This window comes from Anoplophora glabripennis, unplaced genomic scaffold, assembly GCF_000390285.2.
Source record: "Anoplophora glabripennis isolate ALB-LARVAE unplaced genomic scaffold, Agla_2.0 scaffold282, whole genome shotgun sequence".
NCBI lineage: Eukaryota > Metazoa > Arthropoda > Insecta > Coleoptera > Cerambycidae > Anoplophora > Anoplophora glabripennis.
Genome location: NW_019417443.1, coordinates 514,503 through 531,806, shown reverse-complemented (window position 1 = coordinate 531,806; position 17,304 = coordinate 514,503). Strand labels below are relative to the sequence as shown.

The 17,304-nt window shown below is 33.5% G+C and overlaps 1 protein-coding gene across 1 annotated transcript in view; it reads right to left on the bottom strand.

The window, feature by feature from the left end:
* LOC108907120 (neo-calmodulin-like) overlaps positions 1–16,919 on the bottom strand; it is a 90,972-nt gene extending 74,053 nt beyond the window's left edge. Inside the window, exons 1-2 of the mRNA XM_023456309.1 lie at positions 16,830–16,919; positions 7,485–7,526 (exon numbers count right to left, since the gene is read on the bottom strand). Of these exons, the coding sequence (XP_023312077.1) occupies positions 7,485–7,526; positions 16,830–16,919 (132 nt within the window). The remainder of the gene's footprint in view (positions 1–7,484; positions 7,527–16,829) is intronic.
* Between the last annotated feature and the right edge of the window lie 385 nt (positions 16,920–17,304).

Here is a 17,304-nt window from a genome sequence, read left to right as displayed (position 1 = left end):
CAACCAAATCCCTGCAACAAAATTGCATTGTCTGATACAGGCTTTAGTCGATGTATAGCGAAGGTATACGGATAAAACTTGGTACTAATTTAACAGTAAAATTTACTGTACCTATTGGTACATGAATATGTCAACTGGGCCATTCTCAGAAAAAAATCAAAGAGATTTCTTTTTAGAAGTGCAACTGGCCAAAGTTCTACAAAAATCATAGGCGGAGATATTCTATTTGTTTAAAGAGCTAAAAATAAAGTTCAAAAAGGACCAGAATTTCTACAAGGACATATATTTTTTTGGCCCTTTGATATACTGGTTGAGTTAAGAAGTTTGTTTCAAAAGATATTCTGTATTTTTTTTCCGTAAAAAAAGTAATATTAGAATTTTATTTCTTAAAAACGAGCTTATTAAAAAAAGCATCCCAAAAATAATTTACTTACGGAACAATATTTTAGAGCTAGGATATATTTTTAAATAGTGTCCTGTATAAATAATATGAATGAAACAAATTAATTTTAAAAATGTAAAATTATGTTTTTGACAGCTCGCGAAAACCGGTAAAGTTGGAAAAAACTGTTTTTTTCGAAACCAAAAACTGTAAAAATTGGAAAGATTGGCAAAATTGAAAAATCTCGAAATAGAAACTCTTGAAAGAGTACTTGATTTTTCCGGACGTATATTGCTGGAATTAGTCAATTATTTTTATTTAAAACAACGAAAAATAAAACTAATTTTTCATGAGAAAACGACGAAAAGAAATGTAGTATCCAAAAAAATTAAATTGTTTTTTTTTAACCAGATTTCAATTTAAAACCAAATAAATTCAGAGTATTTTTCCTTTTATCTTTTATATTTATTTTTTAAAATACAGGGTGGGCCATTAGTGTGAGAAAGTAAAATAACTCCCTTGTAATCCATAATATAGTACAAAAGTTTATACAAAAGTTGTACAGAATCAAAAAACCAAAAGGAGAAAATTAATTTCAAACACACGATGAGGGCGATGAGTAAAAACGGGACACGCCAAATATTACATTTTTTATATGGAACACCCTGTATCTTTTAAACATATGGATTTCTGAGAAACTTCTATATATGGCAATAAAAACAGTTTAATATTTTAGTGCGGGGTTGCCAAGTTATGTAGAAAATTCTTCGAATTTTGGAAAAAACATGACCTTGAAGAAGTTGCATTAACTTTCAACTACTAACACTTGGAGCAAAAATATTTGACAGAGTTATAGGCGAATGTTAGGCAAAGACTCATATATTATCTAATATCGATATTTTATACACAACATTTTTTATAATACGATCATTTTAAGAAAGTTCAAACTTGATTTTCAAAAATTTTTCAAATGGAACACCCTGTATTTTATTGTTCTATTTCATTCACATATCGGTACAGTTCAACTTTTATTATGTATGTTCTACACCTACAATTGTTAGTTTTTAAAATAAAGCAACATTTCTGGAAAAATCTAATTTTTATTATTTTCGGCTTTAGCAAAAACTGTCACATTGTGTCAACTTGTCAGTTCATAATTTATCATTCCATTTTGAGTTAATTTTATTAGTTAATATTTATTTGTGGTAGGTATTCTATAAAATAATAAAAATTAAGTTTTTTCAGAAATGTTGCTATAACTTAATATAGAACATGCTTAATAAAAGTTGAAGTGGACCGATATGTGAATAAAATAGAACAATAAAACAGACAGTGTTCCATTAGAAAATTTTTAGAAAATCAAGTTTAAACTTTCTAAAAATGATCGTATTATAAAAAATGCCCTGTATAAAATATCGATAGGAGCCTTTGACTAACATTTGCCTAGAATTCTGTCTAATTATTTTGTTCCCAGCGTTAGTAGCTGAAAGTTAATACAACTTCTTCAAGGTCATGTTTTTTCCAAAATTCGAAGAATTTTTTACACAACTTGGCAACCCCGCACTAAAATGATAAACTGTTTATATTACCATATACAGAATTTTCTCGGAAATCCATATATTTAAAAATATACATGGTGTTCCATTAAAAAAATGTAATATTTGGCGTGTCCCGTTTTTACTCATCACCCTGTATGTATCAAATTAATTTTGTAGTTTAGGTTTCTTGACTCTGTATAACTTTTATATAAACTTTTTTCTGTATTATGAGTAACAAGGGAGTTATTTTACTTTCTCACACCAATGGCCCATCCTGTATATAATATACGCTGTAAAAAAAACTTCACTCAATTATTTACTCAATTTCTGTCCACACCTGATTGAGTGAAATTTTCACTCATTGGTATGAGTACAACTAAAATTTTAAGTGAATTGCCATATCCTATATTGAACGTTACAGAACATAAGTAAATATGGATAACAATTTAACTGTCTATTTATTTAACCAAACATTAATCGAGACTCAATATATCAAACAACTGCATTTAAACATAATTTTCACCAAAATAATCGGATTAACGGACATATATCCAGCACTACTATATCATACACCACTCCACAAGACGACCTAGATAGACAAATACAACGCACGACAACCATAGACAGGACTCAATAATGAGGACATTCACTCCGATTTAGATACAAGTGCATCAAATACGAGTACCGGGTGTACGGTACCTATATTTGAGTCAAAGTACTCCGTTTTAGTTTAAATTATCACGAATGACTCGAATGAAAATTATCAAAATGCTCAATATTAAGTTAAAATCTACTCAAAAATTTCACTCAATAGATTCCCTCCGTATTGCTTTCATTCACACCGATTTTTTTTTACAGTGCCATAAGTGTCCAATTTTCAGTTTTTTTCAATTATTCTTTTAAAAAATTAATTATTTTTCCAAAAACATTGCCGAAAATTTGGACTTCTGTGCAAAATACGACTTTGTCAATCTTATATTAAAAGTAAATATTTTTTTTACTGGATATTCTTTAGGTAAACTTTTGCCAGTTATTAGTATCTAAATATATCTTTTTTTCTACAATAATTTGTACACATTGTTGACATCGAACATTTTTTGATTTTCGATTCTCTTTTATCTATTCTGTTAGCTATTTTTTTTCTCAAAAAGTATATCAACTTACAACACAATTTTAAATCATTTCGACCCTATTTTTGAAAGTTTACTAAAAACATGTTTCTATTCTAGCAAATAGAAAACTCTTTAAAAATTCATTCTAATCAAACTATAAATATTTCCGACTTCCGCACCCAGCTTTCCAAACAGACCCATAAATATCCTCACACGTTCAAATTCGCCGTTGCTATCAATTCAAGTTCCTTTCTCGTACATACGTCCCATCCATCCGAACATTATTCAGCAAGTTGAAACCGGAGTCCGGAGTCTAACTCTGTTCCGGTAAACAAGGTACACTATGGGGAAAGTTGCACGTTTCGCACAACAATTCATCGGGCGGCCCCGTCTCTATCAGCCCCGTATGCACTTCGTCTCGATTACCGCGCGTACCTGCACAACATCGCTTCATAGTCGCAGGATAACGCAGACAGGCCGTGTGTCTTAGTCATAATATATAATGGGTTTGGGGTGTAGGCACGTCTGCCGTTGGATTGCTGCAACCACGGTATTCGTAAACCAGCAAATTCACATGAGCGGAAATCGTGAGAGATGCGTTACCATGGGCGTATCATTTTAAAGGGTTCACGAATTTGTTAAATAAAAGACAACACTCATCTTGGTATATCAAATATCCAACAGATAACTAAGTATACCATTATTTATATTGTTTCAGTAATTCTGCACTTCTGTTTTTTTTTTTTTCTTTTCATTATGAGACGTAACCAGTTCTTTCGATAAGTGGATAATTTGTCCCTGTGAAAGATATATACACAAAATATATACACAAAATCACTAACACTACTAAAAGTACAAACATCACTGATAAATGAGATGCTTCACATTTCTTGTGCTTATTCTTCTGTTCGTTGTTCTCAAGCAGAATTTTACATTGTGGAATTGCTAATAATTGTAATTTTAACATGATTTCTATTGTTCGACTATGGTAAGGCGCATTATCAATGACAATCACTGCACCAGGTTCCAAGTGAGGCAAAATAAATGCAAATTATTTTTCAAATGCACCACTTTCCATATCCTCCTGATAATTTTCTGTTTGTCACTACTCACTCACCTACAATTATCCAAAAATTCACGTTCACTTCGGATATGTATAAATATTGCCGTCTTTTTCAAGAGCCAAATGTTCGGAGACCGGATGTTCCCTGTTTCGTCGAGATTTTTCTAAATATTCTCTTCACCATACTACAATTTCGTTCTTTTCTATTAGCATACTTTATCGATTTCCTTTTAAAAATGGAAAATCCATTTTATACATAGTACAGTCTGCTTAAAATCCCTGTGTCTTCCTACGGAACGCATATTTATCGTCATGGTTAATTTCAATTTTTTTCCTGCCACTTGTTTCGCTTTTTGTTTTTTTTCACATTCACAACTTTCTAGCACGATATTTGTCAAAGAACAGCACATCACTCATTGGAATACCTAACTAAAATGTGAAAATAATAACACAGCTTTCTAAACTTTTCTAACTTGCTAAAGCTTTCTAACTTGTACGCTTATGACACGCACTGACACGCCTCAGCTGGACACTGAGGCAGGGTGGTACATCAAGGAATCAAATCAAGCAGTTTCGGTGATATAGTTTCCTGTATGATAAGCTTGTAACAATCGAACGCGTGCGCAGGCATTTTATCGGAACGCTATGCAAAATGAACGACACATTACAATTTTGATGCAGAGAATACCCAAAATTATTTTATCAGATTAAGAAGCAGTAAACATTATTTGAGTTATTTATGATCTAGTATTTTGGACCTGGAATATTTTGAATTAAATTGTGCATAAAGTTATATACCAAAAAAAATCGCTATCCTTGATTCAAGAATATATTGGTTTAGTACATCTTTATTAGCATATCATTAAAACCTTGATTGAAGTAAATTGTTGTTCCTCTAAGATTTATTTGCTTACGTATACTTGATCATGTTATAATCTTGAAATCAGTAAAATTTCTTCACGCAAACTTGTCGGAAGAATAATTGACTTAATTTAAGATAATAATATTGTGGTACAGTTATATAACTTGGACTCTTCAAAGATAATAGTTTTTTGTGTGTACAAATAGAAAACATTGCATATCCAACTCGAGGTGTGGTGAAATACATTTTTTTTTTCGTGAATTTGACACATATCCTTGCTGCAAAAATGTACTATCAAATACCGACATTTAGGCGTAACAATTTTTCCAATAGTGGTAGTGTACCTGGTATAGTCTTTCCGAAGTCAGTTGAACATGTATAAAAACGCCTAGCAATAAAATTTATTGAGTTTCATAGGCGTCCCTATGAAGCTTTCTGTTAAAGTAAAAAATAATTTGTAGATAATGTATATAAAATTTGTAATATATGTTCATTTGTCCAACAACATATTTAATTATTTAACAAACAATTTTGTTATATTGATGGTAATTTTTTTTTGTTCCATTTCAAAAGGTCTTAAAAATGCCATGTTGTAATAATATTAGTAAACAAAATATCCTTCTTATTTCTCTCTTTCGCATTTATAATATGAATGATTAATAGAAGGTGGCTATAATAAATTAAAATTACCTGAATCATACCAAATTCCGCATTGCTGCACTGCACTGCTAAGCAATTTGTCAACCCCTTGTAAACAACTGAGATTTATTGCCCAGTCGCCCAGTACAGCTGTGTTATACTCCGTTTGCCCGCGCGCGCATTCTTCAACTGGGCGCATACATTTCTACCACGACCAGACCTGTATATGGGTATCGCTAAATAAATATGGGAACAAGTTTTTGAAATATTTCAATGCCGAGTTGCTACGGCAGCGACCGAACCTGGTACATACTGCCAACCTTTTGGTTCTTCAATTGAGATCGGAAAGACTACACTTGTGGTGTGGTTGTACGCCGGCTGCTTTGGAATATCCATTTGAAATTCCTGTAGGAATTTGGTACAATGAATCAGATGATGGAACGTTACAAAAATAAAGTTTGGTTTGGTTTATCACGTAGGTACACATTTATTAAAATAGTATTGGTGTACTATATATATCAAATAATTAAAACTTGCACAAGATGCAGTTAACAAAGTATTAAAAACAGGCATAAAATTCTAAATATTCTAAGAACTAGAGTTTGCATAACCTCTACAGTGTCAGACTTACTAGACCCACTACTTGAACCTTGTTCCTGAAAAACAGACAAAAAACACATTTCACGCATTAACCCAAAATTTAATCTATTTTTCGAAATCGTAATAAAGACGCAATTAAAAAATACACGAAACTTCTCTTATTTTAAATAAGAGGGCCACAAAAACAAAAATAATTGGGCTGGGCCTTTGACCCTAATATCAAGAAATATGGTCTCATTGCACCATAATCTCATAACCCTATAACTCTATATACCTGTAACCACATAACCCCGTAACTTCATAACACGCAACCCCATGACCCCGCAACCCCATGACCCCGTAACCCCATGACCCCGTAACCCCTTAACCCCGTAACCCCATAACCCTGCAACCCCATAACACCGCAACAACATAACCCCATAACACTTTGCATCGCATCCTGTTTGAACGATTTTGATAGTAAAAACTTACAATTAGATTATACAGTAAGCACTATTACGCTTTTCAACACCCAAGATTATATTATGGTTATAGGGTTATTAAGTCGACTCATAACCCCATAGGTTTTGGAAGCTTGCCAATACACAGGCATGTAGTTTCGGACCCCTCATGTATAAGATCTATGTTCCCATAAAGTTTCGTGGTTATATAAATGTATTCTCGCACATTCCGGGTTATGGGGTTATGAGATTAGGGAAGCCTACCAACCCACAGTCATGTAATTTCGGACCCGTGATGTATGTGATCCATGTTCCCACATAGTTTCATGGTTTTGAACTCCCGCACATCCCTGGTTATGGGGTTATGGGGTTGCGGAGTTATAAGCTATAGGGTTATGGGGTTATGGTGCAACTAGGTCATGAATTCGAATGTTTTTCCAATCAACGACTACTCAGGTCACTGAAATATCGAAAAACGCTTTCTAGAGGAGTTTTTTGATGTTAGGGTCAGAACACGAACTCATCTGGGATTTCTGACTTTAGATTCAGGTTCACTGGGTCAAGGCATTATGTTATACGACCCAGCCCACTCTTTTATAACGCTGCGTAATCAATACTTAACTACTGGCGCATACTAAAAAAAAAATTTTTAGAAAATGGGTTTCATAATTTTGGTCTGCGGTGATGCCCTTCTCACGAAAAAGGAAGTCATCGGTTGCAGGGGTAAAATGGGGTGGGGTTAGGAACAAGACTCAACCAAATCTAGTAGGCCATGCTTTACTACGGACAGTCTCTAAGTTCTATGGGAGGCATCATCGAGACTAGCAGTAAGTCGCTAGCTAAATTACCTGGCTCAGACTTCTATAGCTACTTGCGCTCCCACTGCGCGCCTGTAAACAAACAACATGTCAACCAGAAGTCGAGAAATTGTGAGCAGAAGAGTGGTGGGTGGATGGGTGATCGGTTGAATGATGAGGGTTTTTGATGGTGGTGATCTGACAAGAGTGGTGTTTTCTACGCGGATTTGTCGCGGCCCAGCAGAGCAGAGCGATTTTTTTGGAGATTTTCGGAATCGTCACGTTATTGACAAATCGATTTTATGTTCTCGATAAGTAATAGACAATTCCATATAGGTACTGGACTTTTAAACGGGCTTTTCTTTGAATATCGTTATCTATTTTTAGCGTTTCATAACCCATACAGTAATATCTGTTGTACGGATTTAGAAGCCGGACAAATAACTTGTTTACTCTATCTCTTCTCATATGTTCGGGTGTTGTTTTCGAACAGATAGGACAATTACCATATATAAAATCGAATGGCTCGTATCTCTGTAAAAGATGTCTGTGCATCGTCTAGACACGACAATGATAGTAGCCAGCTGACGAGAAATGTTCTCCTGTTTTTCCCTGGGGAATAATGAACCAATCGAGAGTTTCTTTTAGAGATATTGGCTTGTTTGTAGTCAATATTAATAAAAAAAAAACAGGATATTAAGCAGTAAACAATTGTTAACATTTCAATATGTCATTTTTAATTCGCTCAAATCCATCTTCCACGTAAAATCTAATGGCATTTTTCGTAATTAGTTAGCAGATTTCCAAATTTTCAGCGAGAAGATACAAAATTTCGTTTTTCAACAATTTCCGTCAAAGTAGAGATAAATAAACCTTACTGCCGGAGTTTTAGATCGTCGTTTTTTCATTGAATTAAAAATTGTTATTGATAAGACGACTTTCCAGGAAATTCACAGTTTAAATAGAAGTCAGTGTGTTTGTCTAGAAAAAAGTGCATTTAGTATAAAAAGTGAAAGTTTTAGTGTAAAAATTTTAATAGCTTTCATTTATAAGTATTTAAATTTCCTTATCGAAATAATGTCAGGATTATTTTTTTAAATATTTTTATTGGTGGTGTTATTTTTAATTGGTATACTTTATCCAAACACTTTTTCACAACTACTTTTTGCGATGAATTTCACTGTATATTTGATTTTTCATTGCGACGTTTCGTTTTCGAGAAACCATCGTCAACTTTCTTTTTTCTTATGAATTATGATATTGAATTTTAAGCTGAGCAAATAGAGCATTTTTTGGCTGTGAAAGGGTGTTTTCAGATTTTAAAAATTCCTCTAAATAAAAAAGTTAGACGATTTTCAGAAACAATTTTAAAATAACTCAAAAACCTGAAGACCTGTATCTGCAAACGCCATTAAGTTAGCTACAGAACTGCCTAAAACTTTCCTATCTCTTATAGTTTCCAAGATACCAATGCATCATCAAAATAATAACATATTAGTTTCCACAGTCATAAAAATGGGGGGAAGATTGTTTACAGGCTGGTTAATTGTATAATTTTTACGTAAATTCACGTTTTTCGGTTATAACTTTCTTCCGTTCATTTCCACGAGAAAACAGTAACGTACTTTTTTTCGTCTTCAAAAGACCTACAAAACTAGCCCTCGAGCGTCAAAATATATTGATTAGATCAAAAGTTATAAACAGAAGAAGTTTTATTTATGACTTGAATTAAATATTTATAAACTGCGTTATTATTACCAGAACGTTTTGGCATCGCATCCTCTCATTCCTTATCACTGTCTAATAACTCACACGAAATCTGGAATCGGTAAGTTGAACAGTTTACTAATTATTAGTCTGGACGATCCCGAGCATCTTCCACAATCGCACTGATTTTTTTCATGGTTGATTTCATAATAATACATTGAAATCCATCATTTTTTTTTAATTTCAAATTTGCAACCTGGAATTTTTTTTAATTTTTTAGCCTTAGTTGCAAAATGAAATATACGACGCACGCGCGTGATATTATTACATATTCGGAAAGCTTATGAAAAGAGTTTTAAGTTAAAAAAAATCATCAAGATTCGTTGAAAAACAACGGAGTTATAGACTGTCAAATATATTATTTTCAAGCGAATTTCGCTTTTTTTACGGCAGGACTATGAATATTATCGTCATTTTCTTCGGACTCGCTGTCGTTCGCTTCCCCCACCCTTCCGCCGCGCCACCGCCGCCGAAAAATCAAGCGACCCACTGACTTTTGNTAGTCTGGACGATCCCGAGCATCTTCCACAATCGCACTGATTTTTTTCATGGTTGATTTCATAATAATACATTGAAATCCATCATTTTTTTTTTAATTTCAAATATGCAACCTGGATTTTTTTTTATTTTTTAGCCTTAGTTGCAAAATGAAATATACGACGCACGCGCGTGATATAGTTATATATTATTACATATTCGGAAAGCTTATGAAAAGAGTTTTAAGTTAAAAAAAAATCATCAAGATTCGTTGAAAAACAGCGGAGTTACAGACTGTCAAATATATTATTTTCAAGCGAATTTCGCTTTTTTGACGGCAGGACTATGAATATTATCGTCATTTTCTTCGGACTCGCTTCCCCCACCCTTCCGCCGCGCCACCGCCGCCGAAAAATCAAGCGACCCACTGACTTTTGACAATATTTCTTATGCATTTAACATACTTCCACAAATACAATATTTTTTTTATCTGGGAAAGTACTCGGGTTGCCGGTTATGACAGTATTTTTTTGCCGCTACCAACGTAATTTGTTTAACAATAGGCCGTCAACTTTGACAGTCTGTAACTCCGTTGTTTTTCAACGAATCTTGACGATTTTTTTTTAATTTACAGCTCTTTTCATAAGCTTTCCGAATATGTAATAATATATAACTATATTACGCGCTTGCGTCGTATATTTCATTTTGCAACTAAGACTAAAAAATAAAAAAAAATCCAGGTTGCAAATTTGAAATTAAAAAAAGAAATGATAGATTTCAATGTACTATTATGAAATCTGCCATGAAAAAAATCAGTGCGATTGCGGAAGGTGTTCAGGATCGTCCAGACTAATAATTAGTTAATTTGTTTATAAGTCCATAACTTGTAAACTATTCAACTTACCGATTCCAGATTTCGTGTGAGTTATTAGACAGTGATAAGGAACGAGAGGATGCGATGCCAAAACGTTCTGGTAATAATAACGCAGTTTATATGTGTTTAATTCAAAAGTCATAAATAAACTTCTTCTATTTATAACTTTTGACCTAATCAATATTTTTTCGCTCGAGGGCTAGTTTTGTAGGTCTTTTGAAGACGGAAAAAGTACTTTACTGTTTTCTCGTCGAAATGAACGGAACAAAGTTATAAGCGAAAAACGTGAATTTACGTAAAAATTATACAATTAACCACCCTGTAAACAATATTCCCCCCATTTTTATGACTGTGGAAAGTAATATGTTATTGTACATAATATTTAGCATCTATACTGATAAATTCAGCTTGCCGAAACAGAAAATCGTGTTCAACTCTATATTTCCTGGCCTATATGGAGAAATTAACAATTCTGGACCGTTGTTTGTGCTGTATCGGCTTTTTTCAAAACGTTTCCAACCCGCCAATCTTCCGAGAAACGAAAGAAAACCGAATCGACGAGCCCGTAAAAGAAATACCAGTTCGTCAATCGCACCTCTCGACCGCGCTCATCTCTAAAATACCTCTTAACCGCCCCCGGGGGCACGCGCTCCTCGGCTCCGACTCCGGCTGCAAAGCACTCTCGAACTCCTTAATGAAGCCCGGGTCTGTCGGCGGCTCTCTGTTATCCTGCCAGTTGCATGTCGTCCGGATTTATCGTCACCCGTTCCGGAATTCTTACGGCCCATTTTTCAGTTCGAAGCGCGGCTTCAGCAGTTATGTGTCACTTTCAGCGGGGCGGAACGCCATCAACGCCGCGAACGAGAAGGGCGGGAATGTAAATTTTCCGCTCGGGGGGAGGCGTTGATGAATTAAAAAATAACAAAGCGCGCTTTTATAACACCCATTTTGAGCGGCAGTCAAAACGGCGTTAGGTAACGGGGGGTGTAATTTGCTGAATATACGATAAAGTCGTTTGTGATAACTGACACTGATTTGATGTAAAGTAGTGCCACTACTTTGAAATGTTCCTCATTTGCATTACTAGAAAAATTCGGATCTAGTCGCGTTTTCGTAGCAACCGAAACGATTATACTAATAAAAAAATACCTGTTCAGATATTGTTTATCAAATTCCTCCTAAAAAATGCAATGAAGTATACGTATATTTTTTTAAACTCAACTCAATCAATAAGCATAAAAAAGATAGTCACAACATTTTAAAAAATAAAAAAGATATATCGCAGATCTGGTTATTATTACACTTGAAATAATTTCCACTTTAATAATAAGCATAAATAAAAAAAAAGTTTTTTTGAATTAGATGAAAATAATGCAGTCAACAAAAGGTCTGACAGAATATCTCAACACCTCTTCTTCTAATCTGACAGTAAATAATTTGACAGAATGAATTCAGCAGACACTTTAATATAATTAACTTGATACAAAACTTGACTCTTCTAGTATAATTTTATTGGAATTTATTTGAAATTTGTATAGAATTCTACATCAGTTTAACTAAAACATTACTAAATCAATCTAGTTAGAGTTTAACTGGAATTTGAATTTATTTAGTGTGTTTAGAGTTCCATCGGAATTTAATAGAAAAATTATGAAATTAGTCCAGATGCAATTTAATTGGAGTAGAAGTAGAATTTTCTTGTTTTAAATTCCAATGAAATTTAAAAGAAATACAGTAAAATCAGTCTAGTTGGAATTTAATTGGAGCTCAATTGGAATTTTATTAGAATATGTTTAGAATTCCATTGGAATTTAGTGGAAATATTCCGAAGTTCTAGTTGGAATTTAATTGCATCGTAATTGGGACTTTATTAGAATCTGTTTGTAATTTAGTTAGAATATCACGAAATTGGTCTAGTTGATATTTAATTGCAGTGCAACTGAAACCTTATTAATTATGTTTAAAAATTGATAGGAATTTAATAGAAATATTATAAAATTGACCAGTTGGAATTTAACTGAAGTATAATTGGTCCAATTTATTAGAATATGTTCAAAATTCCATTAGAAATTAATAGAGAATTTATGAAATTAGTCCAGTTAGAATTTAGAGTAGACTTGGAATTTATTAGAATTTATTTGGAAATTTATTAGAATTTAACAGAGATCTTATGAAGTGAGACAGTTAGGTTTAGCTGAAATGTTAATGGAATCAGTTAGTTGGAATTGACTGGAGCACAATTATTGGAATTTTATTAGAACCTGTTTAAACTTCCATTGGAACTTAACAGAAGTAAATATAAAATGAGTCCAATTGGAATTTAACACGAGTGTAATTGGAATTGTATTAGAATATGTTTAGAATTCCATTGGAATTTAGCTGAAATTGTATGGAATGAGTTAGTTGGCATTGACCTGGAATACAATTATTAGAATTTTATTAGAATATTTTTAAACTTCCATTGGAATTTAACTGAAATATTATGAAATCAGTCCAGTTGAAATTTAACTGGACCACAATTAGAATTTTACTAGAATCTGTTTAGACTTCTATTGGAATTTAACAGAAGTAGTATGAAATCAGTTCAATGCAATTTAACACGAGTGTAATTGGAATTCTATTAGAATATGTTTAGAATTCCATTAGAATTTAGCTGAAATTTTATGGAATGAGTTAGTTGGAATTGACCTGGAGTACAATTATTGGAATTTTATTAGAATCTGTTTAGACTTCCATTGAAATTTACCAAAAGTAATATGAAATCAGTCCAATTGGAATTTAATACGATATAATTGAAATTGTATTAGTATGTTTTGATTTCCATTGAAATTTAACTGAAATTTTGTGGAATCGTTTAGTTGGAATTGACCTGGACTCCAATTGGAATTTTATTAGAATCTGTTTGGAATTCCATTGGAATTTAACAGAAGTAATATGAAATCAATCCAATTGGAATTTAACACGAGAATTGAAATTGTACTAGAATATATCTAGAATTTCATTGGAATTTAGCTGAAATGTTATGGAATCAGTTAGTTGGAATTGACTTGGAGTACAATTATTGGAATTTTATTAGAATCTGTTTAGAATTCCATTGGAATTTAACTGAAATATCATGAAACCAGTCTTGGTCGAATTTGACTGGAATATAATTGGAGTTTTATTAGTATTTATGAATTGCAACTGATAAAACTGACTGTTTTTCAATTTCAGCCTTATAATAAGTCATTAAATTCAAGAAATTCTTTATATTATACAAAGATCCTTATTAACAAAGGTGGAATCATTTCTCTTCTTCTTCCTCTTCTTTCTTCGCCGATTAAAATTCCCCGAATTTACCAAGCACCTACCTATTTACGACACCGTTCCATTCTCGCAGTAAGATGATTTACCACGTTAAGAAAATGAGGGATTCGAAGACCGTATCTCGTCCCTCCCAAGTTACGAATTACGCTGAGCTTAAGGCGATTAACATCGTTCTGCTTCGCTTCTCGTCCTCGGGGGTGCCGAAAGCGTAAAGTTGTAAATCCACACTACTCATAAAAATACCATAAAACAAATGAAGCGTCGACAGAGGACCGATTCCCGATCCTTTCCGTTCATTTGGGAGGTGTTCGGGACGGGAACGTGGCTACGGGGGGAGACTATAAAAAATGTCTAGACGGCACTGTAGAAACAAACGAAGAAGCTTTAGGTGTCTAGAATGGAGAGGGTTGCTTGATGAACGTTTGGAAGTTTGACGGGAGAAACTTTTATAATAAATATTTTCGAGCCTGTCTAGAGGTTAAAAATTTCAAAATAAAAAGAAAATGAAAAAATAAAAATTCCGAAAAATTTAAAAATAATACTGGGTGTTAATTAAATATGTCGACAAACTTTAAGAGGCTTTTTGAATAATTTTGAAGCAAAAAGGTTGTATAAATATGGGTTCCCAAATCAGTAGTTTCGTGACAAATTTAAAAAAAATGACAGCTTTTCTATAATATGTCTGAAGATGTTTGATGCGGAATTATGAAACTTAGGTTGATGATGAGTTTTAATACATAAAATGGTGAAAGATGAAATAGTCTAATTAAAATATTTTTGAAAATTCGATTGTTATAAACTCCTTGTGATGTCTCCAAAAAAAATTCTAAAAAAATGTTGTTCGAAAAACGAACGACTTTCGCTGTATTTACAATTTAATAATTACAATTTTTATCGGAATTCAGGGGCCACCACAACATGCGTCAAAACATTCTTAAGAGGGCTCTATAGGCAAACTGTGTAATAAAATCTATAAAAATGTATTGCTGGTTGCCTATTTGATATAGAGCCCTCTTAAACGTGGACAAATTACCTCAACTAGGTGCTGTTATCCGTGTTATTCTGCCCCAACCAAACGAGTGAACCGTACAAAAATCATTTCGTTTCACTTTTATTCTATATTGGTTACTTAGGCGAGAAACTTTTCCAATACCCCTCGTAGTTGCAATGTAGTGCCACCGCCGAACTCCGTAGGGCTTGCAGGCACTTTTAACGCTGAAAATTTATGATGTGTTGACTCTAACTAGGTCAGCCAGTCTAGTTTATCACTGGGGACGTCTCCCTAGTGATCCCGGCGTAAAGATGTGCCACCTCAACGGAAATTGTGAAGCGTAGGTGGGTGGCTTGGCAACAGAATTACCTCCGCCTGTGTATGGTTAACAAACAGGTTATGTGCACATGGTGTCCTGTTTATACTTAAATTTAATTTAGTTTATACCTGCCAGAGGGAGTTCTTGATGAAAAAATAATGGCCTTAGTTGCGTTTCCGAGATACAGAGTGGTAAGGTTTGAAGTTTGAAGGTTGTATATAATGCAATCAGGAATTTTGAGACTTTCTACACGTATTAGCCAGATATCCTTCCCTGGTTACTGAACTGCAAGGTGCCACTTCTTTATTTGACCTTTGCAATCGAGTAAAAAAAAGACAGCTGTCAAAATTTCTGTACGAATAAACATAAAGTGTTCCTTAATAAAAGGGGGTATGAATGCTGGTGGTTTGAGGGGTATAATAATCAAAGGAAAAATAAATGAAAAATCGAAATATAAAGATAATTAAGAAAGATCCTCTTCAAAGTAACAACTTCAATACTCTGGAAGCACAATGTTAAACATTATATGAACTACCCCCACCATTTTCTCACCCCTCCACTCCATTTTCAAAGTATGAACGGGAGGGACATCCTGTATAAAGTCGATCATATTGTTTAAACATTTTTGTATATATTTAAAAAATATACATGACATGGTCAAGACGTTGGCCACTTAGATCACCCGATTTAATACCCATCGACCATTTTTTTATTAACACGGAATGAAGCAGAAAATATCGGTGAGCGTTGGGGTTAGTTAATGCAATGCGACGCTGTTTTGTTCCAATTCTGTTGAATTTTACAATAACCTCTTTATTATTCAGAACACGGTCTTTCATGTTATTCGACAAAACAGCGGTGAATTTCAACGGAAAAAAATTAAAATGATACATTAACCGTACAGCGTTGCGTGTGGAAATTTTTCCGTCGTGCATTATTATATTTTCATTTATCAGAAACGGTGAATATCTATGATGAAATCTATAACATATTAACCTTTTCGGAGGGTTTTGCGCATTTATGCGGTGCGATCATGCACTATTTTTAGCCTAAAGGGGACTATATTTTAAATTGAAATGAGGAAAATGGTAAAATTGTAGAAGTGCATGTTAATCGTAATTGCTTTTTCATAAAAATGCCCAGGAAAATTACATTTAAGTGATGAGTGTCTTTAGACAATGGTGTAACATTATTTTCTTTCCGAGAGTCTGATTTTGATTGAAAATATCGAATTTCCATACAAAGTGTACTGGATTTTAACACGAGATAATCGAACTTCATGTATAATGTTTTGAAAATGATTTATGGACATTTTAGAACGTCGCCAATAGGTCACAATGGTGTCGAAGCATCAACTACTTCACATTTTAGTAACCCCACTATCCGCATCATTATACAATAACATGTACATGTCTGCCTCAACTCTGAAGCTTCGCATCGATCAATTTATTCACTCGTATTCAGCGGCACTCTAATGCCTGCCCTGTAGCGCATTTTATCGATCCTTTTATTCAACTAAAAAGATGTACTGTACTTTTCACAAAATTAATGTGACTGAAAAAAAAACTATATACGCATATTCAACGAAATATGTATGTAACTGTAAAACTTATTGTACACATGCTTCATACAACGAAATTATGTCAAATAAACAACGTTTACCTTACTCCTGTTCCTAATAGGTATGTATTCTTCTTTCGAGGGTTTTCTTCGTTTGTCCTTGAGGATCATCCTGGCAGCAGCGAACGCCATCTTGCGTCGGTATTTTTTTTAAGCGAAATTTGTTCTAAGGGTACCAAATCGCGTTCCCATAGACGATTGCTTGTCGTACAATATTGCTACGTTGTATTGCTGTCGTCGAAAATTTACCACAGATTTTTGATTTTATTAGATACTGGGTCCCGTACAAGGATATTCCGTTTTCGTGTTCTGTGGGCTATTTGATTTTCTCTCCATGATCTACTAGAAGGGCGGAAATAGTTTTATCGTCTAAACTTTGGAAAGTTTTCGGTAGAAACTATTAAATCTGTTTGACAGAGATATTTTGAAGTTAACATGACATAATTTTTATGCAAAACGTGTTTTTTGTTTGTAATTTTCCTTTAGTTCAACTGTCAAATATATACGGCGCGGCGGA